The 21,897-nt window shown below is 46.6% G+C and overlaps 2 protein-coding genes across 4 annotated transcripts in view; one reads left to right on the top strand and one right to left on the bottom strand.

Moving 5' to 3' along the window:
- Positions 1-3,709, top strand: part of LOC115555079 (tetraspanin-1-like) — a 66,944-nt gene extending 63,235 nt beyond the window's left edge. The window contains exons 5-8 of the mRNA XM_030371747.1: positions 919-1,017; positions 2,021-2,164; positions 2,414-2,497; positions 3,197-3,709. Coding sequence (XP_030227607.1) covers positions 919-1,017; positions 2,021-2,164; positions 2,414-2,497; positions 3,197-3,265 — 396 coding nt within the window. The 3' untranslated portion in view covers positions 3,266-3,709. The remainder of the gene's footprint in view (positions 1-918; positions 1,018-2,020; positions 2,165-2,413; positions 2,498-3,196) is intronic.
- A 2,879-nt stretch (positions 3,710-6,588) lies between these two features.
- pomgnt1 (protein O-linked mannose N-acetylglucosaminyltransferase 1 (beta 1,2-)) lies at positions 6,589-20,946 on the bottom strand. Of its 3 annotated transcripts, none has more exons than XM_030372311.1 (22): positions 20,879-20,946; positions 20,424-20,651; positions 20,151-20,271; positions 19,889-20,004; positions 19,057-19,122; positions 18,850-18,963; positions 18,130-18,247; positions 17,924-18,022; positions 16,708-16,829; positions 16,306-16,376; positions 15,775-15,850; positions 15,275-15,358; positions 15,061-15,102; positions 14,465-14,523; positions 12,797-12,869; positions 11,358-11,486; positions 9,785-9,910; positions 9,595-9,659; positions 9,416-9,460; positions 8,633-8,768; positions 7,810-7,919; positions 6,589-7,017 (listed from the first exon to the last, which is right to left on the bottom strand). In XM_030372311.1, exons 2-22 carry the CDS (start codon positions 20,541-20,543, stop codon positions 6,936-6,938), a joined length of 1,974 nt encoding a protein of 657 aa, XP_030228171.1. In that variant the 5' UTR covers positions 20,544-20,651; positions 20,879-20,946; the 3' UTR covers positions 6,589-6,935. The 3 variants fall into 3 exon arrangements, with proteins under 3 accessions (XP_030228171.1, XP_030228170.1, XP_030228172.1); XM_030372310.1 differs by having other exon boundaries at positions 6,590-7,017; positions 16,708-16,835; XM_030372312.1 differs by having other exon boundaries at positions 6,936-7,017; positions 16,708-16,835; positions 20,169-20,271.
- Between the last annotated feature and the right edge of the window lie 951 nt (positions 20,947-21,897).

Raw genomic sequence — 21,897 nt, 5'->3', positions numbered from 1 at the left:
TGGTAATAACCCCTCTGAGTGGAGCCCCCCCCAGGCCTGCTTGGGGGCACTTTTAATTGTGCTACGTCTCTCTACATCCCCCTGGGCATCTCGCACACACACGCACACTCACTCAACTCTACGCAAAACACAATTTATTACACATTGTAAATACAGGCACACTGCACGTGCACTAGATGTGCACGTGCACTAGATGTGCACGTGCACATGCACATGCACATGCCAGGAGCTTGACTCCCGTGCACACCCAGCAGAGAGCCTCCCTCAAAGCGAGGAGGTCTTTGTGTGGTCGCACACGGCAGGGTTATTAATCAGGGCTGGGGAGGGGGGAGGGGAGGGGGGAGGGGGGGGGGGGGGGGGGTGGGGGAGTCGGGGGAGGCAAGAAATGAAAAAACAACCTGTGTGTCAAACAAAGAGTCGCCGGGCGAGAAGGTCCACCAAGCACTGAGGAGCCCCATCTCAACGACCAAAAGGGTTCCCTGTCCCAAAGCGTGGACGGGTGATAGCTCATCCTGTGATGGCCGGTTAACGAGCACTCACGAGGAGAGGAGAGTACAATGGGGCCGCATCCGGGCATTGTTCTGACAAGATCTGACGAGCACAGGAGAATCCCTAGCAGCGAACTATTGTTGCTGCCTACAGTGTGTTGGTCAACGCGCACAGGCAGGCTGGATTCAATGTGGTGGAATGAATGCCAGAAAGAGATTCATGTGTAGCACATGAATTACACATGAGTTAACATGAGCTACGTAATGTTAGCAATTAGGGACTTTAACGTTAATGAAAGTCTGGATTTAAGGAAGGGCAGATGCGTCTTGGTGATTTCTTCTTTGCATGTGTTAATATTAGTTTGCTCTCTCACACGCTTCCACGTGTGTGTGTGTGTGTGTGCGTGCGTGCGTGCGTGCGTTTCAACAGGCGGAGGGAATCCTGAGAGCATGGGCAACCCCTGCCCTGAAGGAGCAGTACGGCAACGACCCTGTGGTCACGAAGATCTGGAACACGACCATGACAGAGGTGAGGACAGACTGGAACAGGCTCCATGTGGCGCACACTCACCGGACTGTCAGCCTCCTCTAGGTATAAACACAGCCGTTCCTCATATCACTAATTAGAGCTCTGCTCTTTAAATGTACCAGGGGACGGATAGTAGACTAAACTAGTAAAGATATCACATATTGACCATGAAAGAGAGCAGACCCGTAATTACTGTTGAACAACATCTGTGTCTGTGACTTATGACGGCAAATCTCTGAACGGGGTGTACTAGCAATGCAGAGTAGCTGCAGGTGCCATACTGCACTGCACACAAGAAGAACATTGGAGCCAGGTTAAACGTCAAATCAAAATTGCAAGACTCAATGTGAATGAAACATAAAGGCTCTTTCTTTACGACATATAGGACATACTCACATATACATAATCTCTTTGATTCAAATGTAAAGACTGATAGTTTATTAATTCTTTGCTGTGGATATTTCTGCCTGCTGTTAACAATTTCTTCTTTAAAAATACATCCTCTGTAAGGAAATAGGCAATAAAGGGGTCCATAATTATACCTTTGGCTGAACACATTCAGATATAGCAGTGTGGGGTCATATTTACCTTTTAAATGGACTTGATAAATCCTTGAGATGAGCTGAGCTTATAATTGACAAAGAATGTATTTCGTCCTGTAGCCGACCTCTGTAAATGTTCCATCACCTGCACTGCTCCATGGCTTTCACGTGCATCAGTGAACCACAAAGGTGTTTCTACAGCCTTCCTGTGAAAACTAGGAATACATTAAAAAAAAAAGCACTTATCCCTTTGACTGCAGCTCTCAATGTTGATAAAATGAATACAGACATGAACTATTGCCATAGGCAACGTATAAGAAGAGTCTATGTTAATGCAGAATAATTGCTACCAGATAAGGTTTTTACAATTCTGCAGGGGCAATGATGACTGAAAATAACAATGAATAATAAACAGAATAAAATAAAATGACGTGCTGGTTTGTGTTCCTTGACTCCTGTAGTTGAAGTGCTGTGGATTCACCAACTACACAGACTTTGAGGACTCCCGCTTCACACGCGACAACAACGGCAGCCTGCCCGAGGACTGCTGCCTGGGGAATGGCACCTACTGCAGCCCCCAGCGTGCACTGAAGGACAACGTGGAGGTGGGGGGGAGGGGGAGAGAGAGAGAGAGAGAGAGAGAGAGAGAGAGAGAGAGAGAGAGAGAGAGAGAGACAGAGAGAGAGAGAGAGAGAGAGAGAGAGAGAGGCTGTGGGGAGTTCACTTTGGGGGGGGTATTAATAAGAAAGAAAACCAATACATTGACATTCATAATGCATCATAGATCAAGTTGTGAGGTGATGGATGAAACCCCTTGGCGCGCTCCTAAGACGCCGCCCCAATGCTCTCTGCAGGGCTGCTTTGAGGAGCTCCTGGAGCTGGTGCAGACCAACGCTGACGTCGTGGGCGGGGTAGCGGCTGGGATTGGTGCTATGGAGGTAACATCAGTGGTGACCCAATACGGAATCAATACTATGAGGTACACTAGTGTGCACACTGAATCAATACTATGAAGTACAGTGACTAGTGCACACTCTGTATCAATACTATGAAGTACACTAGTGCGCACACTGAATCAATACCATGAAGTACAGTGACTAGTGCACACTCTGTATCATCAATACTATGAAGTACACTAGTGTGCACTCTGAATCAATACTATGAAGTACACTAGTGCGCACACTGAATCAATACCATGAAGTACAGTGACTAGTGCACACTCTGTATCATCAATACTATGAAGTACACTAGTGTGCACTCTGAATCAATACTATGAAGTACACTAGTGTGCACACTGAATCAATACTATGAAGTACAGTGACTAGTGCACACTCTGAATCATCAATACTATGAAGTATACTAGTGTGCATTCTGAATCAATACTATGCAGTACACTAGTGCGCACTCTGTATCATCATACTATGAAGTACTGTCTAAGGTACACCAGTGCACTTGCAGAGTTTTTTCCTTACTTCTGAATTTGGAGCAGGGTAACAGCAGGGTAACAGGAGGTCATCTGAAAGGTTAATGATGAGGGCTCACACGGAGAATCATTTTTAGAACGATTTTTCTATCAGGCTGAAAGTAAATGAGCTTCCAGTAACCCTGTATTTCTGTTTGATCCGGTGGTCCTCTAGATTGCAGCGATGGTGGTTTCAATCTACCTCTACTGTCACCTGGACAACCGAGAAACCATCAAAGCCTGAAGCTAGAGGACGAAACCAGCGTCCTGGGGTTCACCGCTTTAAGAAAGGACCCGAAGCATCTCTGAAGCTGCTTTGTTTTGAAATTAATCTCCAGCCAACCTTTTATACCTGGCTAATTATGCAGTCTCATACCTTATGCTGAATTATTCGTAGTATTTAAAACTTCATTTTGTATATTAGGGTTTGGTGGAAGGACTTTAGTTTTCCGTATGACATAAAAGAAGATAAATAATTGCCAATAAAAGCTAAAAGAAATACATGTCTGTACCATACATCAGGCATTAGAATAGAAAAACAACTCCAATTTGAATACACAATAATATCACAGGAGTCTGTGTTAGTCCAGTAATGTATCATTACATTACTGGATTTATATTAAACACTTTTGTGTTAAATATAAATTGATTGTGTAATGTAAAAAACAAAATAAAAGTGTCAGCTGTATCCGATGCCCCCATCATTAACATGTGTGCTTAAGACAGGGATGCATACCGATGGAGCCGGTCGTGGGCAGTGAGCCGATGAATCGCTCCGCATCCCCTTGGGGCGTCGGGATCACTCCTGGACGAGTCAATCCTCACAATTCACTTTGCAAATTGCCAACAACAGAGCTGTGTTCAGGCATGTTCCCCAGCCCATACTCGACTGACCAGGCCCGGAAGTGAACGTGAGAGAGTGAGAGTGAGGGAGGAAGAGAGACCTACAAGCATTTGTTGTCGCCCGTCTCTCTCCCATCATACACCTGCAGCACGTCCAGAGTTAAATCATGGAGTCATCACCTGCTACCAGCCGCTCTCCTGCTCCATGTTTAACCATAGCCCCCCCCCCCACCCCCCGGGCTCTCAGGAGGGCTGCACTCAAACTCGTCTAATCAATATTCCATCTACATCAAGGTGTCCGATAGGTCAGAGATGACGTTTAAGAGGCAGCGCGCGCCCACTACCTAGGCTCCAGTACGAGCCAGCGGCTCTTGACTGACACAATGACTGCATTTAAGGGCTGGCTGATGGCACGCACGCGCGCGCGCGCGCACACACACACACACACACACACACACACACACACACACACACACACACACACACACACACACACACACAGTCTGGCTGTGAGGATGTGGAAGGAAGGGTGTCTATATTGTATTTGTGTGCATTCAGTTACTTCACATAGGATGGAGGGTAATTTGTTAGGGGAGCAGAGTCCTAAGACATTTCTGGGTAGGGTTTACTTGGTTGGTACCAAATACACACACAGTTATTTCAAGGTTCAGTCAGCAATCAACAGCAACCTCAATGTATAGAGTGTCAACTACACTTCATGGAGAAAATCTGTTAGCCTAGGTTTGTAATGTCATATTCCTAATATTGTTAAGTCACAAATACAAATACAATCCTTATTTTTTTTGACCATAGTCATATTCTATGGAAAAATTCAATAAAAAGTAAATACTTAGACAAAATAAGTGTGTCTGAATATTTCCAATTAGAATAGCAGGCTGTATGTTAATGCCAGAAGGAGTTTTCCTGGAGCATCACGAGTGTTTCAGGCCCCCCACCCGCCCCAGAGTCCTGGTGAGCGGGGGCCAGGCGTGGAGAGAGGTGGTGACTCTGGGCTCGACGGTGGTTATGGAAATCCTCCGCGCTGGGGGGCATTTGCATCCATTTCCCTAGCCACATGCGCTTCCCGTCACCGTTGCTTTGCCTGGCCCTCTCCGGGGAAATCCGCAGCCTCGCATGACGCCGTACTAATAGAACACCTCAGTTAAGAATACGGAAAGTTCCGGAGTTTAGGCCTATATCATGAATAACATTCAAGATAATAAAGTCTAAAGGAAAGAGCACCACTGCAAGATATTCAAAAAATCTTTTATTTTTCACGGTAGAAGATATTGGAACTCGCATCCATGTCAAGTTGTCTTCCATGGACTGCTTTGATTTTCTAAGACGCGCCAACGCTCTGTTGCGTTATCACATCTAACCACACTAAGGTCTGCCCGGGCCCACTTAGCGACAGTCCTTATCAAACCTAATAGCACTCAGAGATTAAGTGGCCAAACTCGTTAATAAAAACAATTAAACTCAAACCCAAAATCAATTAATTTCACAAAAGGGCCCATTAACATAATGTCGTACCAACCCACCGTAGTCTTCAGTGTTACGCACGAGGGCAGTTAAAACATACTGATCTTAACGCTCCTCAAAATAATAGAAATAAACATAATATGAAGAAATTCAGTCACTCCAATCAGTCGCGTGACAGTGGAGACGTGCGCGACGGTTTGTAAAGTAATTTCAGACGGGCTGGAGCTGACGGAGGCTGAACCGGCCCTCTGAACGGAATCCACGACACGTGGAGTGGAGAGGGCAGAACCACAGGAGCCATTATCACACCAGATTATCTAGCGCTGCTCATGTTCAGCCTCTCTGTCCTTATTGGCTGTTATCCACCCCCCCTACCCATAACAATGCCTTCCCATTCCTGAACAGCCGGCCTACATCCTTTGTGCAGAAATAGGCCAGGTAGAAAGCTGAGCCAAATTGTTGGCTTTGAAAGTGTCTGGTTTGTATTATTTTTCTGACAATCATCCTCAGCTTCAATACTCAATTCAACGTCCTAATCGGTCGCTTAATACCGAGTCCAACTTGACGTGTTCTTTTGTTAACATTTAAGCAATGCAACTTCACAGAATAGATATGGGGAACAAAAAGAACACGTCAAAGCGTTGCCTTAGGAACAAAGGAAACATGGGCGGTACCATGTACCAGAACCCCCCCCCCGGGTCAGTCTCCCGCCCAGTACGGGGTCTCCCTCTCCCGCTCTCTGAATGGTTTAGCCCACGAGGCCGTACCAACCCGGTACCATCACTGCAAACGCCCTGCGCTGGGAAATCTGGTGAACCGCAAAATGGCAATCTGTGTCATGTTTAATCTCCCCACCTCCCCCCCCCCCCCCTATGAAAAATATATCTGCATGTCTATACATTATTTCATTTCTGTAAACATTCTTTAAAAATGTACGGATCTCAAGTAGTCAATAAAAAATGAAGTAGATATGGATAGATACGAGTAAAATAAATAGAGATAATTTAAACCCTATGTACAGACTGGACTCGACGCGGTCCACAGAGACAAGGGGAAGGAAACCTTTAAAATAACGGCAAGAAGTCACACGCAGGACAGTGCGTCACACAGGGGGGGCTGGAGCCAAGGGGAGGGGGGGGGGGGGGGGGTGAGAGGTGGGGGGCTGTGGGTGTGTGTCCTCTCCTCTGCCCTTTCCTACCCATCAGTCGATGGCAGAAGGGCGCGCTGCACGTCAGCCCGCCCCCCTGCCCCCCCCCCCCCCCCGCCGGCGCCCTCAGAAGTCCCGGAAATGTTAACCGATACCCTTTCACGGGCGCACGCCTCGCGGCCCCTACGACCCCCTGGTGTGGACCGAGCGGTGGGCGTTGGTCAAGGCGTCCATCGGGTGACAGGAGCCCCCCCGGCCCCCTGGTGGCGGCCAAGGGTCTGTCGGAGCCACGCAGGGACACTGGGGGGGGGGGGTTCTGAGCAGGGGGGGTTGATAAGTTGTTAAGGCCTGTGTTGGTAAAGGCTGGGGGCCCCTCGGTGGCGCGCTGGGGGCCCCTCGGTGGAGCGCTGCGTGCGGGCGTCTGGGCGGGGGGGCGCTGGCCTCACATCTGCTCCACGGCCGCGCCCTCTTCTTTGGGCGGAGGCTCCAGGTGGATGGGAGTGACGCTCGCTGGCTTCTTGACACTAACGGATTAGAAGAGACAGACAGACAGACACACAGAGAGAGAGACAGACACACAGAGAGAGAGAGACAGCGACACAGAGAGAGAGACAGCGACACAGACAGACAGACAGACAGACAGACAGAAAGACAGACACAGAGAGGGACAGTCAGACAGACAGACAGACAGACACACAGAGAGAGAGACAGACACACAGAGAGAGAGACAGCGACACAGAGAGAGAGACAGCGACACAGACAGACAGACAGACAGACAGAGAGAGAGACAGACACACAGAGAGAGAGACAGCGACACAGAGAGAGAGACAGACACACAGAGAGAGAGACAGACACACAGAGAGAGACAGCGACACAGAGAGAGAGACAGCGACAGACAGACAGACAGACAGACAGACAGACACAGAGAGGGACGGACAGACAGACAGACACAGACAGACAGACACAGACAGACAGACAGACAGACACACAGAGAGAGAGACAGACAGACAGACAGACAGAGAGAGAGACAGACACACAGAGAGAGAGACAGACACACAGAAAGAGAGACAGACAGACACAGAGAGGGACAGAGAGGGACGGACAGACAGACAGACACAGACAGACAGACAGACAGACAGACAGAGACACAGAGAGAGAGACAGAGACAGAGAAAGGGACAGACAGACAGACAAAGAGAGAGAGCGAGAGAGACGGAGAGAGACAGAGACAGAGAGACTTTAGCTCTTGTCGAGGATCTTAGACAGACATTGCCATTGAATGTGTTTTTCAGCGTTGTGTCCGGCGGCGCTGCTTACGAGTACGGGGAGACGGGGAAGGCGACCACCAGCACGTGGTTCCTCTTCCTGAAGAGACGCCAGAGGCCGCGGTGGTTCCCCCTCACGTCCAGGTCCCACACGTGGAGGCACTGAGGGGGAAGGCAGCCGGCTCATCAGCCCTCAGGTCCCAGACCGCCCACCTCTTGACTCACCTCTTCACTCACCCATTGACCTCTGACTCCCTTTGAGGGGTATACACTCCAGCACGGCTGTTTATAAAGGTTGGGTAATCATCCAACGTTAAAATGTTTACTCATCCGTTTTTCTTTGCGTTGATATTGGCAACAGAAAGACGTAAAACAAACTGGGGAGACGTTGCAGTGACTTCCTGCTCTTCCAGGGTATCTGCAGGTTTCAGCAAGTCAAATTTTAGGCTTTTTAAGACCTTTTTAATACCACCTTGAATGAAATTTAAGACCAAAAACACGCGATGGTGGGGGTTGGCAACAGACGCGAACCAACTTCGGAAACGGACGTCTTCCAGCCAACTGTCCTTGAATTTGCACCTACCCATTGTCACAGACTAGCTAGCAAGCACGCAGATAATCGTTTATATATGCAGCTAGCAAGGAAGAAGCCTCTCTACAAAAAATAAAAATAAAATAGTCCTGCCCCGACAAATTTAAGACCTTGAGTTACAGTATTTAAGACCAGCATATGACATATGTAACGAATTTAAGACTTTTTAAGGCCTTAAATTTAGAAACATGAATTTAAGACTCAAGACTTTTTAAGGATGCGCGGGACACCCTGTCTTGGCTCCCTGTCTTTGTGGCGTCCTGCGGCGAGGAGGCGGGCCTACCTTGGCGAGCTCCGTCCAGGTGTCTGTGTCCGTCTCCGTGTCCATCTTGATGTACATGATGTAGGTCTTGCCCTCGGTGTCGGGGACGAAGGCGTCCTCACACGGGTTCCTGTTGTGGTCCAGCAGCTCCGCCTCGCTGGGGGAACACGCAGGGATCCACTTAGAGACAGTATTCTATCTGCTACAGGGCTGAGGGTGGACCTGATGTCCTGGTTCAAACACTATCCACTTCATTATTTCATTTATTGTACATTAGTCTTGGGTCCGATTGTACTTGTATTTCTCTTTGTCACCAAAAACAAAACAAAAATGAAACATGAGGTTACAGCAAAGACGTGACTAGGGTTAGTGTTGGGGTTATCTGTATTATAACTAGTTAGTGTTAGGATGATCTGCATTAGATATAGTTAGTGTTGGAATGATCTGCATTAGAACTAGTTAGCGTTGGAATGATCTGCATTAGAACTAGTTAGTGTTGGGATGATCTGCATTAGAACTAGTTAGTGTTGGGATGGTCTGCATTAGAACTAGTTAGTGTTGGGATGATCTGCATTAGAACTAGTTAGTGTTGGGATGGTCTGCATTAGAACTAGTTAGTGTTGGGATGGTCTGCATTAGAACTAGTTAGTGTTGGGATGGTCTGCATTAGAACTAGTTAGTGTTGGGATGGTCTGCATTAGAACTAGTTAGTGTTGGGATGGTCTGCATTAGAACTAGTTAGTGTTGGGATGGTCTGCATTAGAACTAGTTAGTGTTGGGATGGTCTGCATTTGAAAGGCTTACTTCAGCAGACTCTGGATCTCCACTTCGTACGCGTCCTGCTTCAAGCTGAACAAACAAAGAACACAAACCCGCGTTAGCCTCCACCACCTCCACAACAACCTTTCCTGACAGTTATAAAGAGCGATGTGTAAAGGCTGAACCCTGAACCCTAGTGCACACACACACACACACACACTCACCCTTCAACGTCCTTCAGCTGAACGTTGGGCACCGTGTTGAACTTGTGTTTCTTGAAATAAACCTCCTGCAAAACGAAGGAGGCGGAGCAACAGGTGGGTCAGCAGGACGGGGATCCACGGGCCAATGGGGGGGGCCAATGGGGGGGCCAATACATATACAATACATAGTGTGTTGCTAGGCAGTCTTTACGTGAAAGTATCCGTTCATGTTCAGGCCGATGATGCCGAAGTGGTACGAGCGCGACACGTCGGGGATGACACACTCCCGCCCCTTCCTCTGCTCCGGCATCCGCATCCACATGTCCCAGTCCCACAGCTGGGGGGCACAAGCAGAGGCCCTTATACGGTCGTAACATCCACATGTCCCAGTCCCACAGCTGGGGGGGCACAAGCACAGGCCCTTATACGGTCGTAACATCCACATGTCCCAGTCCCACAGCTGGGGGGGCACAAGCACAGGCCCTTATACGGTCGTAACATCCACATGTCCCACAGCTGGGGGGCACAAACACAGGCCCTTATGGATCCATTGATTATTAAGTTGAAATGTACGATAATGCCCGAGTACCACAAGTGTTTAATTAATCACCTCTATCGGTCGACCTCTAGCACAGGACTTTCGGTACGGTAGAGATGTGTGACGCTCTCTGGCAGAGGCCACACCCACCCCCACCATCATGGCTGGCGGCAAATGCAAACCAATAACCACAGCTTGACACGCCTCTGTTACCGTTCATGTCTGGACGCTCATGTCTGTTGCCTCGGGGGGGGGGGGGAGGGAGGGAGAGAGAGAGAGAGAGAGAGAGAGAGAGAGAGAGAGAGAGAGAGAGAGAGAGAGAGAGAGAGAGAGAGAGAGAGAGAGAGAGAGAGAGAGAGAGAGAGAGAGAGAGAGAGAGAGAGAGAGAGAGAGAGAGAGAGAGAGAGAGAGAGAGAGAGAGAGAGAGAGAGAGAGAGAGAGAGAGAGAGAGAGAGAGAGAGAGAGAGAGAGAGAGAGAGAGAGAGAGAGAGAGAGATCCTGCTTAGTGATGAGCTTTTACCTCATTCTTTTTACCCAAAAGGCAGCTTGCATCGTTTTCAAATGCCGAGCCGGTGACAGCTCATCTACACAGCGAGGGCCTTTGATTGAATGTAAATGCAGATTGTGAGCCTGTGCGGATTTGGTTTTATTATTTCTGATATGGTCCACTAATTTCAGTTCTGCTGCAACACTTTTAATTTATAACAACATTCCCTAGCTTATAGCTGGCTGATATCTAGGGCATTTCTAACATCACAGCTCAACGTCAGCACCTGGAGAACCCGATATTGAACTTGGAAAAATACAAAAGATAAAAATAGCCTGCGATTGAGGGGTGGGGTAGAACACGGTCGGATTGCTCCCCTGGGCTCCAGGTAACGGAGCACTTAATTGCAGCGATACGGAACACGTTTGATGACCCAACGCATCGTAACACTGTACACCTTTCTGAAAACCGCCCATTTAGAATATCGTTCACTGCCTTTGTTCAAAACCTGCTGTATAAATGTCCGATCACATTCAGTGAACGCAATGTCTGTTTCTTTCAAATATGTGCTGGAAATGCCACCATCCAATGAAAGGAGAATTGTAAAACGAAGAATGCGTCGATGGTTCCACCATTTTCACAAACCTAAAACATTCAACATTCAGTCGTTTTAGAAGGGTTGACGTCCGGCTAAGACAGAAGCCCAGACAAGCCTCTGAATGGACTCGGTAGGATGAGCTGTCCCTGACGGGGGATTACCTTCTCGGGGGTGGGCCACTTGGGCTCCAGCTCGTCCTTGTAGAGGCTCTTCTTCAGCACCCAGCCCAGGCCCGGCATGCTCTCCACCCTGTAGAGCAGCGCGGGGTCCTCCGCCGTGTGCTCGTAGCCCTGCAGACCAACGCGGACAACCGGAGGGTCAGAACTAGGCTGGGCCTTTCATCCGATTTCCATCTCCGTTTCGATTTTAGCGTCAAACTATCACAAAATTAACATAATCTAGGATTCGATTATCATTTTTTTATTATTATTTTTTTTTAGGTTTTTTAGAACAACTGGATACATATCTGCACATTATTTTAAATTTCCACATTTTCTTTTGGAACATTTTGTGTATTTTTTAAAGGCGAAATTTCAAAGTTCTCAGTTAAAGTGCTTTGAGAGAGACATGCTGAATAAATACATCATGTTTTCAAACTCAAAAAATAATAGTTTGAATAATCGTGATTATGATTTTTTCCATAACCGAGCAGCCCTAGTCAGATCCAGAACCTGCTGCATGGAGATCACAGCGGGTGATCAACATCTCAGCTCGCCTCTGAAGTCATTGAAGTGGCGGAGGAGAGAAAAGTAGGGACGAGACGACAAAGATTAATAGGATAGGGCCGGGGGGTAAAAAGAAGAGGAAAATAATCTGAATAAAACCCATTGTCTTCACAATAGCCAACCCTAACATTCAAAGGAAGGCGCTATAGACGAGCCCCTATCAAAGGGTCAACCTTCTTTACCTTCCACTCCTATGTATTTCTCCAAATATTTACAGGAAAAATTATTTTTTTCATAATGAAAATATCATTTGTATTATTTATTCACACGGCACCGTCTGGGGTGGGAGTCTACATGTGAGAGGGATGTATTTCTACATTCTAGCGATGATATGGGAGCGGTATATGGTTGGTCCAGAAGGGACCAGACCGCCAGCGGACAGCAGGGCTCCTGTGTCAGAGGGGAACCCGATAAGGAGGGTCCTCCTCCTGCCCCCGGTCCCGGGACCTGCCCCGGGACCGGGGGCAGGAGGAGGACCCTCCTTAGTGCCGGGTCAGCCCTCGTACAGCTTTGTGGAGAACACAACTCGGTGTACAATTACTGCCACTTTACCGGCTAAAGTATCAGGAAAAGTACACCGAAAACTGGATAGTTGTTTTGCATATTGGTACCAGCCTAGATCCCTCCCACTGTCTCTGCTTCTCAAGAAGAACAAGTGAATAAAGAAGGTGAATGTATCAGGTCTCTCTTGCAGAGACGCATCCAACATCAAAGACACATGAATAAATAAAGATGAAATTAGAAATGTAAAGATGCTTTTGTTTTATTCACTACAGTAGGGGAGCTTGTGCCCCCAGCACCCCCCCCCCCTCTCACCCTCACCTGGTCGTTCCAGGCAGAGATGCAGTAGCACCCCCCCCCCCTCTCACCCTCACCTGGTCGTTCCAGGCAGAGATGCAGTAGAGGCTGTCGTCCTCGTTCAGCAGATGAACCGTCTGGCTCAGAAAACTACAGAGAGATAAAACAGTGTTCAGACAGAGCTGCAAATGGGAGAAATTTTATTAACAAGTATTTATCATAGTACAAAGATGTGTTGTGCACAAATGTGCACTATACAGCGCAAGTCAGGGGTTATCAATTATTTATTTTTTAAATCACATTATGGACACTTTCATATGTGGTTCTAGATCTGATCCATCGCTGGCGATGCAGACACAATGAACCATCAGAGAGATCTGCTGCTGGCTCATCTGTTAATAGAGCTGAAGCTGTTCCCTCTGCAGCGTTCATCTCCACAGCTCTCTGACTGTTAACCCCAGAGAAGAACACCAACCTCGCCACTTCACAAATATTTTTTTTTCTGTTCTTCATGCATGATTGCAGTTCATGCATGTTCTGTTGTTGACGTAATCGTGCTTTTATGCAGCCTTTCAGGGCAGAATCAGTTGATTCTTGAGTCAGATACGAGTCACTTACCAAAGCAAAAGGTAAACCGTTGAGAGATGACATGCAATGAGTAGTTCTTTAAAACATTATAAAATCACTTTGCTACTATATGGCAGTCTATGATTTATGCACTTCTTTGAAAAGATTTAACTATCTAAGATAAATTATTCACAAAAAGTATACGTTTCGCAACACAAACATTTTCATCAATACGTATTCAGAATATTCCAATAAATAATCGTGTGTGTTTCTGTGTGCATGCGTCCACTGCGCGGGTGGCTTTAGAGTGACGGGTATCTGGGTATATTGGTTAGGGCAAAAACAGAACATCCCACTGTTTTAGTTAAAAGGGAACTCTCCTGCATAAAAAAAAGCTGTCTGCAGCGATGAACATTAAAAAGATGTATATCTAGCAAGCCCTTCTCTTCACGGGTCAAGCTTTGGTCTTTCGCTGTGCATTAAAATTGAATGCCAAAAAACGAATTTCACAGAGAATGTTTACTGAGGTAAATGGCCTCACGAATGAGTCAGGTGACAGCTGGCAGGGCTTCTGTGCTTTTTAATGTTGATGTTTATAAGAGGGATGGGGGCTTGGCACACGGAGGGGCTGCAAATACATTTCAAAGCAATGGCCGCGCAACAAAAGACAACAGGTTCTCAGGAGGCTGCGATCCCTGCAGAGATACTGCCATCTAGTGGTGACTCGTGAATGTCATTCGGAAATTATGTCTGAATATTTAACTACAACTTAACTTAGGTAAATCCGTTCAGGCTAAAAACACAGACGGCAGAGAAAATGACTATAAAGAAGACATTTAAAACATCTATTTAGGCGAGTGCTGCATGGCAACGTGCCTTGCAGAACCAATCAAAATCCATTAGGGCTGCCTAACCCATATTGTTGCAGAGACGCTGACGAAGAAAATTCAAAAAGTTTTTTTATGTTTGTCCCATTTTGGCTATTAAACAAATGTCCTATAATGCCTTTAATGTGAAAAGCACCTGATGAAACTTGTCTCTTGGGAACAGCTAAATGACCTATGATACCTTTAATGTGAAAAGCACCTGATGAAACTTGTCTCTTGGGAGCAGCTTATCAAGTGAGCCGTGTTCCCGCGTCAGTAATGGAGCAGCAGTGTTGTGTTTGAGCAGCCTACCTGAAGAAGTCGATGGAGATGTCCAGGTCCTCTTCAAGGACGATGGCAAAGCTCACGTCCTGATTGGACAAAACGGAGGATTACAACGCTATCGTAGATTAGATACACTTTACATTAGTGAACCATGGATTAGTATAAGCGAATGCATTAACATGCTCGAACTCAGAGTTTAATGACTATGGTCTAGCAATTATTTACTAATGTATAAATTAATTCCTTAGTAAACATAACCAGATTATTTAATACAGTTAACCCCAACACCCTAATAATGTAAAAATACCTTTTAAAATAACATGACCACCATTTATAAACATTAAACCACATAAATCCATTAGTTAACTAACTAACAGTTTATCAATAATCTAATACTGCATGAACTAATGTTAATTACTGTTAAAACATCTTGTTGTAAAGGGTTACCTGGTAGGGAATAGATCAGAGCCACCGGGGATAATAAATAAAATAATGTCGACAGATGCAGACATTAGGAGAAGCCCCTATGGCTAAACATCTCCCTTATGAAATCACCGTAATAAGTAAGCACCTCAAACATGTTGGTAGTCAATGTGATGACTATCCTCTTGTTGACTACTCACCGGGTGCAGGTTGAAGGTAGCTGTCAGGCTCGCCTTGTAGTGCTGCGTTGTCACGGCAAAAAAATAAGGTTACTCTGATGTCATTTTGGAGACGATCTCTAAGCAATTTACAAAAGGGGATACATTTGATGACAAAAGTCAAAATAAAAGACTAAACAAAATGGAACGGAAGCACAACAGCCTTGGGTTGAACGTGTGTACGTGTGCATCATACCTGGGACACTCTGGCGTTCTTGATGCTGATGGGCGTGTGCTGGACTCCTTTCAGGCCAAACAGCTCCACCACATCCATGGGCTCCTGAGACACACACACACACACACACACACACACACACACACACACACACACACACACACACACACACACACACACACACACACACACACACACACACACACACTTTAACGAGGCTCCCAGAAGCTTCTCTGCTGTGGTTGAGGTCATTACATGCAAATATTACCAGTTTATTAAATATAAAAAGAGAAAGTCATAGTTTTAAAAGATAAAATGTGAAGAACCATTAATCGCATGATCCTGCTCAGGTTTTAACCATGTAGCACAGCACAACATCGCCCCCTAGTGCCTCTGCCGGGTAACACAAGTCACTGCACGCCTCTGAGATATATACATGTTAAAGAAAGAAAGAAATGTATATATATAATGTCCATCTAAGGCTTGCACAGGATAATGAGGAATACAGTATGGAGGATTACTTCATAATATCCATCGATGAAGACGGTGATCATCTGTGGATTGACACCATGAGCTGACAGAAGAGATCGCAGCATTCTGGAAGAATTCAGAGGAAACAATCGCACAGTTAAACTAGAATATCAAACTAGAAGTTAGAGGTTAAGTTAGTCTTGTTGTGTTGCAACAAAACAAATAAATGAGTGTGAAAAGCCTTTGAAATTCTGGGATTTTGATATCTAAGGATTTCTGTATGATTGGCAGGATAGTGTCAAGGGATTACATGTAGGGGTCAAGCCTTCGCACAAAACGGTTGAATATACAACCACTTTATGGGGTTGCAAGGTATCTGTGTCTGTTAAAAAAAAGAATAGTTTCACCCCAAACAATGTAGCTTACCTAATGCGCCACCATTAGGTGGCTTGATTACAGATCATAAGAAAAGTGTATATTAGCCAATTAGTCTAGTCTATATTCGCGGGGATTACAGTTGTTAGAGGATTACGACCAGGGAGAGCAGCAATAATGATTGTATTATATTACTCTAGTCTTACCTGTAGAGATAGTTGGGTCTGTTCCCAGCAATCACTGCGACGGGGACATCGAAGACATTGTTGATGGGCAGCTGAAGAACAACAGAAAGAAAGAAAAGGTCTCACACCAAACAATGACATCACTAGCAAGCTGTGTATGCACAACATTCCTTGCAAGGTGCGTTATTCATGTGACTCCCATTATGAAAATACAAAAAGATTAACACAATCACTTACTATTACATAATGAACACAAGTTGTATCCCTGATGTACTAGACAGTAAAAACGTAATACAAGGCTATACAGGGTCTATGAGAAGCCTGTTACGAAATCGATTCAAAGGCCCCACTATTCTATCAACCACAACAACAACAGTCCTGAAGTGCCTTAACGAACGGAGCGGCAGAGCGCGGGAGGCTTACGGTGTCGGGGGTGAACTCGATGGGCGCCGGGTCCTTGCAGCTGCAGATGCTGCCGTAGCCCTCCACCTTACTGCAGAACAGCTTCCTGCGACGGTTCAGCTCCGTGTCGGCCCAGCGGCACTCTGCCTCTGGGGGGACGGGGGGCACGGTGAACCCCAGTCAACCACCGTCAACCACAGTGAACCACAGTCAACCAGTCAACCACGGTGAACCACAGTCAACCAGTCAACCAGTCAACCACCGTCAACCACCGTCAACCACCGTCAACCAGTCAACCAGTCAACCACCGTCAACCAGTCAACCAGTCAACCAGTCAACCACCGTCAACCACAGTGAACCACAGTCAACCAGTCAACCACAGTGAACCGCGGTCAACCACAGTGAACCACAGTGAACCACCGTCAACCAGTCAACCACCGTCAACCACAGTGAACCACAGTCAACCAGTCAACCACAGTGAACCACAGTCAACCAGTCAACCACCGTCAACCACCGTCAACCACCGTCAACCACAGTCAACCAGTCAACCACCGTCAACCACAGTGAACCACAGTCAACCAGTCAACCACCGTCAACCACCGTCAACCACCGTCAACCACAGTCAACCACAGTCAACCAGTCAACCACCGTCAACCACAGTGAACCACAGTCAACCAGTCAGCCACCGTCAACCACAGTCAACCAGTCAACCACCGTCAACCACAGTGAACCACAGTGAACCAGTCAACCACAGTGAACCCCAGTCAACCAGTCAACCACCGTCAACCAGTCAACCACCGTCAACCACCGTCAACCAGTCAACCACCGTCAACCACCGTCAACCACCGTCAACCACAGTCAACCAGTCAACCACCGTCAACCACAGTGAACCACAGTCAACCAGTCAACCAGTCAACCACAGTGAACCACAGTGAACCACAGTCAACCAGTCAACCACCGTCAACCACAGTGAACCGCGGTCAACCAGTCAACCACAGTGAACCACAGTCCACCACACACTGTCTGGTTGTGTATGGCTGGCCCTGACACCCAAGAAGCCTTGTTCAGAGTTCACCTAGACTGCATAGCCGCCCCCTCCCACCCCTCCAACGCACTTATTGTGTGTCGTAAGTCCTGGCACTTAATGTACGCACTTCACCAAACTTGCTTTTAGCATGAAGTATCCTTTGGTACCTTATATACAGACAGACAGTCAGACAGACGTATTCAGACGCACCTTCAGAGGCGGTGAGCTGCACCTCGGTCTTCAGCAGCACGGGGTCGCCCCAGGTGGACAACGCTGGGGACTTGGAGTGCTTCTCTCCGTATACCTGACCTGGACCCACAAAAAGGTAGCTAGGACACCAACTGAAGCACACACGCATCCTAAAACACAGACACTCCTCCACACGAGAGGCTGAGGCGTACAGGCCCTCCCTTCACCTCCTTTCTTCACCACCAGGGTCCACATGTCCCTCCAGCTCAGGCTGAGAGACACCTCGCTCCCCAGGCTCTTCAGGAGGTTCTTAGCAGAGTCCTTCAGGTGGAACGTACCCTCGTCCTATGCACGCACGCACGCACGCACACGCACACGCACACGCACACACACACACACACACACACACACACACACACACACACGTCAATCATGTTACTGTTTTTTTTTTAACCCCAACCCAAAATTCAGTAAAACGCAACAATCTCTACCAAATAAATGTCTGCGTATACACACATACTTTTGTACAATCAATAAAAATGACTCGACATGTAGACATGGAAAATACGTCATTAGCAGATTATAATAATAATATTGCAAAGAGACCCTGACTTTCTTTTTTTGGTGAGAGCTGTTTTCTGTCCCTTCTATGTAGAGCCCCCACGCGGCCCGGCTTATCGGAGAGCACCGTGTGAGACCTTGAGGTCCCACACTGAAGCTCAGAACGGCCGTGGTGCTACGGATGTGTTCCACCCTGCAGTCCAGACCACACGTTGGTTCACCCAGTTTCGCTTTTTTGTCAAAATCTATTTGTCCATGGCATTTTTGTAGTTGCAAATGCTCATGTATTATAAACTGTATGTTATGATACAAATATCATCATTTTTAAAAAGGGATCAACAAATACAATTGTTAGAAAATAAATACAAATAAGGTGGATGGCCGACCTTGATGGTGAAGATGAGGACGCGGCCTCTTGTCACCATGTTGAGGAAGAGGATCATGGCCTCGTCCTCATGGGGGGAGTAGGTGTCAAATATCCTCTTGGCCATCACATGTCCCTGGGATACACACAGAAATCATGCCTTCATAGGTCCTTCTGAAAACGCCTGGGCCATAATGCTCACACATTGACACTCAACAGAGACACTTACAGTCGCCTGGTTGAGAACGATCACGTGGATGCCTCTGCCTTGCTCTCGCATGTCGTCCTCCAGCACCTAGAAGAGGAGGCAGAGTTCCTCCGTCTCTTTTTGTTGTATGAACTACAGTCCGACAAACATGCCCCAAAGTGACCACCTGTTGCTTGGGCCCTCATCAATGATCTGTATCCACTACGAGTCTTTGGGGGAAAGGACTCATCCATGAACAAGGCCTTTACACAACATATGAACGAGGGCTGCACGATTTGGTGCAAAAGTCATATTGCGATTATTGTGGACAATATTGCGATTTCGATATAATAAACAAATGGTGTCGCGAATCTACTTGCTTGGTTATCAAGGAAAATGCACATGATTAATGATATTTCTAAAATGTTTCTTCTTCAACTCAAACATAAACTAGCATAAAACATACAAAAACTAAAAAAAGTGTACAGTACTTTTTTCAAAATAACAATATTTTACAAAATTAAATAAATTTAAAAAAAAACTTTTGCAAAATAGGCATTTCTGCTGTGCAAACTTGTTAGGTTTTCTCAATTGTACAACTAAATAAAATAAATATAATAAGAAAATACACATTTACCACCTTTTGCGGTTATACAAGGCTGATTTTGCGAAAGCGATTGTGTTTCGATTAATCATGCAGCACTAATATGAACCATATGTTACGCTTTTGTCATTTGCACCAACTATTGACACACAGCCGATGCCATCAGCCAAGTAGTTTGTGCAGTAATGTTGTAATATTCCTTTTCGGCTTCTGAAATAAAAAAGGGCCCAGAAGCTCTGAGGCCGAGTCGATGGGGTCAGTCGTACTCACAGTGGTTCCGTCCACGGCCACATACACCTTGGAGCGGCTGGAGTACACCTCGATGTCCAGGAGCTTGCGTCCACCAACAGGTCTGCGCGGTGTCTCCATGTTTGGCAACGCGTCCTCTGAAAGACCAGGCCAGCGTCCAAACATCACACACTTTATGCCAGGACCGTGTGCGGACCACTTTAGATGAGGGGACGTTTAGCAACCCTCACAGAAGAAGAAGCATGACTGTGTAGTGAGATGAAGGATCTGCAGGGGTACTAACTGAACATCTGCTGCTCACCATACGCCAGCGCTGCCTCCTCCTCATTGGCTGCTCTTCTGGTGTCCAGAATCAGCTTGATGTTGACAATCACAGTGATGAGCAGAAACAAGACTGCACCAGCCTGCAAAGGGAGACACATTGCAGGATTAAGAATGTGTGGTTATGGAAATATAGATCAGCAACACATGTGTGCATCATAACGTGAACCAACAGTTGGAGCGTGCTGCAGAACCATGATGGGGGAGTCCAGAGGCTGATGCATGTCCCTCCTACCTGACAGAAGCGGCGGATCGCTCGCTTGTTGGTTAGTTTGTATTTCCAGGCTAAGTAAAGGCTTCGTTGCTGGCGGGGGATGAAGGGCTTCGCTCGGGGGTTCGGGGTCCAGTCGTCCATCCTGGCCACCACCGCTCGGTTCCCTCCTGAGACTCGAACCTGCCGACAGCCTCTCCACCGGAGAGCAAGAAAACCCAATGTAGCGGCAGTCTCTGGTCACATCGTCACCTAAACGAAGACATAGGAACACCGAGGTGGGCAAAAACGTTACGAATACAGCGAGCAGACCATAAGTGGGGACTAGAGCAGGGCTCCGCACACAGCACCAGGGCAGCGGTGTGGAAGGTACAGTATGTAGCGGGTTATGGATGCTTTAAATGAATGCTATGCGAGCAGAATAAGGACTTCATTCACAGCCCTCTCTGTAGATGTGTTGTGTGTTATGGTCCATTTACCTTTGGATCTCTTCTACAAGACAGCTGCAAACCCGCTACATGCTGAACGTTTCCGGCGACAAAATATGACGTCACCCTTAAAGGGCCATTCTCCTTTTATTTTTTGCCACAAATAAAACAGTACAGGCCTACATCAGGCCCTCACGGTGCCTAGTTTGACACCAATTGGAGAATGGCACACTTTTGTACAACTTATTTCAAAGCATAGCTTTCATCAAAGAGGTAGATTTGTTAAGATAAGATAATATGACATAAAGGGGTTGATTTGTTAAAGAAAACCAAAAATTTGTCACATCTGGAACACTCCACATCACACATCTACAACCAGACTCTGACAATGTTTTTAACTCTCTTGTCCCAAAACATTTCTCAAATTGGGTAGGCTAGACCAATTTGGACGGATATGTTTTGGGATAAGAGGGTTAAAAGCATTGACAGAGTCTGGTTTGCAGATGTGTGTTGTGAGTGTTCCATATCCTGGGTTAGTTGAGCGGTCCACCCATGGCAGTGAGCTGAAGGAGCAGAGCAGATAGTCGGCTGGCTGAGGACGATGTGGGGGCCAGAGAAGGGGTGGAGGCCAGGAGACCGGAGGTGAGTGGGGGCCAGGTTGTTGAGGGCCTGAATGCGACCAGAAGTTTGTAATTTATTCTGCATTGGATCAGTGAAGCCGTGAATCATACCCCAAGACAAACATCTACCAAGTGTCACTTATTTTGCCAGCAGTCAGTTAGTGGTAACAACTGTGGATATTATACTGTGTATGCTTCCATGGTCTTTATAACCTGCTTATACCTACACAAGTGAGCTTGGTCGTTCAGCATACCGATACACATACTAGTTTACAAAGATTATTGAGCACTCCAATAATTAACTAACATAATTTTGAAGATATAGGAATACACTTATTGGGCTATATTAAAAGCCTACACTTATCAAACGTATTGCTTATAAGTTACTATTAAAATGTAAGATGGGGAAATGGTAAGACATATTCCTAGCCTATTTATGATAAGACTACT

The sequence above is a fragment of the Gadus morhua genome, chromosome 12, assembly GCF_902167405.1.
Source record: "Gadus morhua chromosome 12, gadMor3.0, whole genome shotgun sequence".
NCBI classification, from domain to species: domain Eukaryota; kingdom Metazoa; phylum Chordata; class Actinopteri; order Gadiformes; family Gadidae; genus Gadus; species Gadus morhua.
Note: the sequence above shows the minus strand (reverse complement) of the source record. Positions and strands in the feature narration are given on the sequence as shown.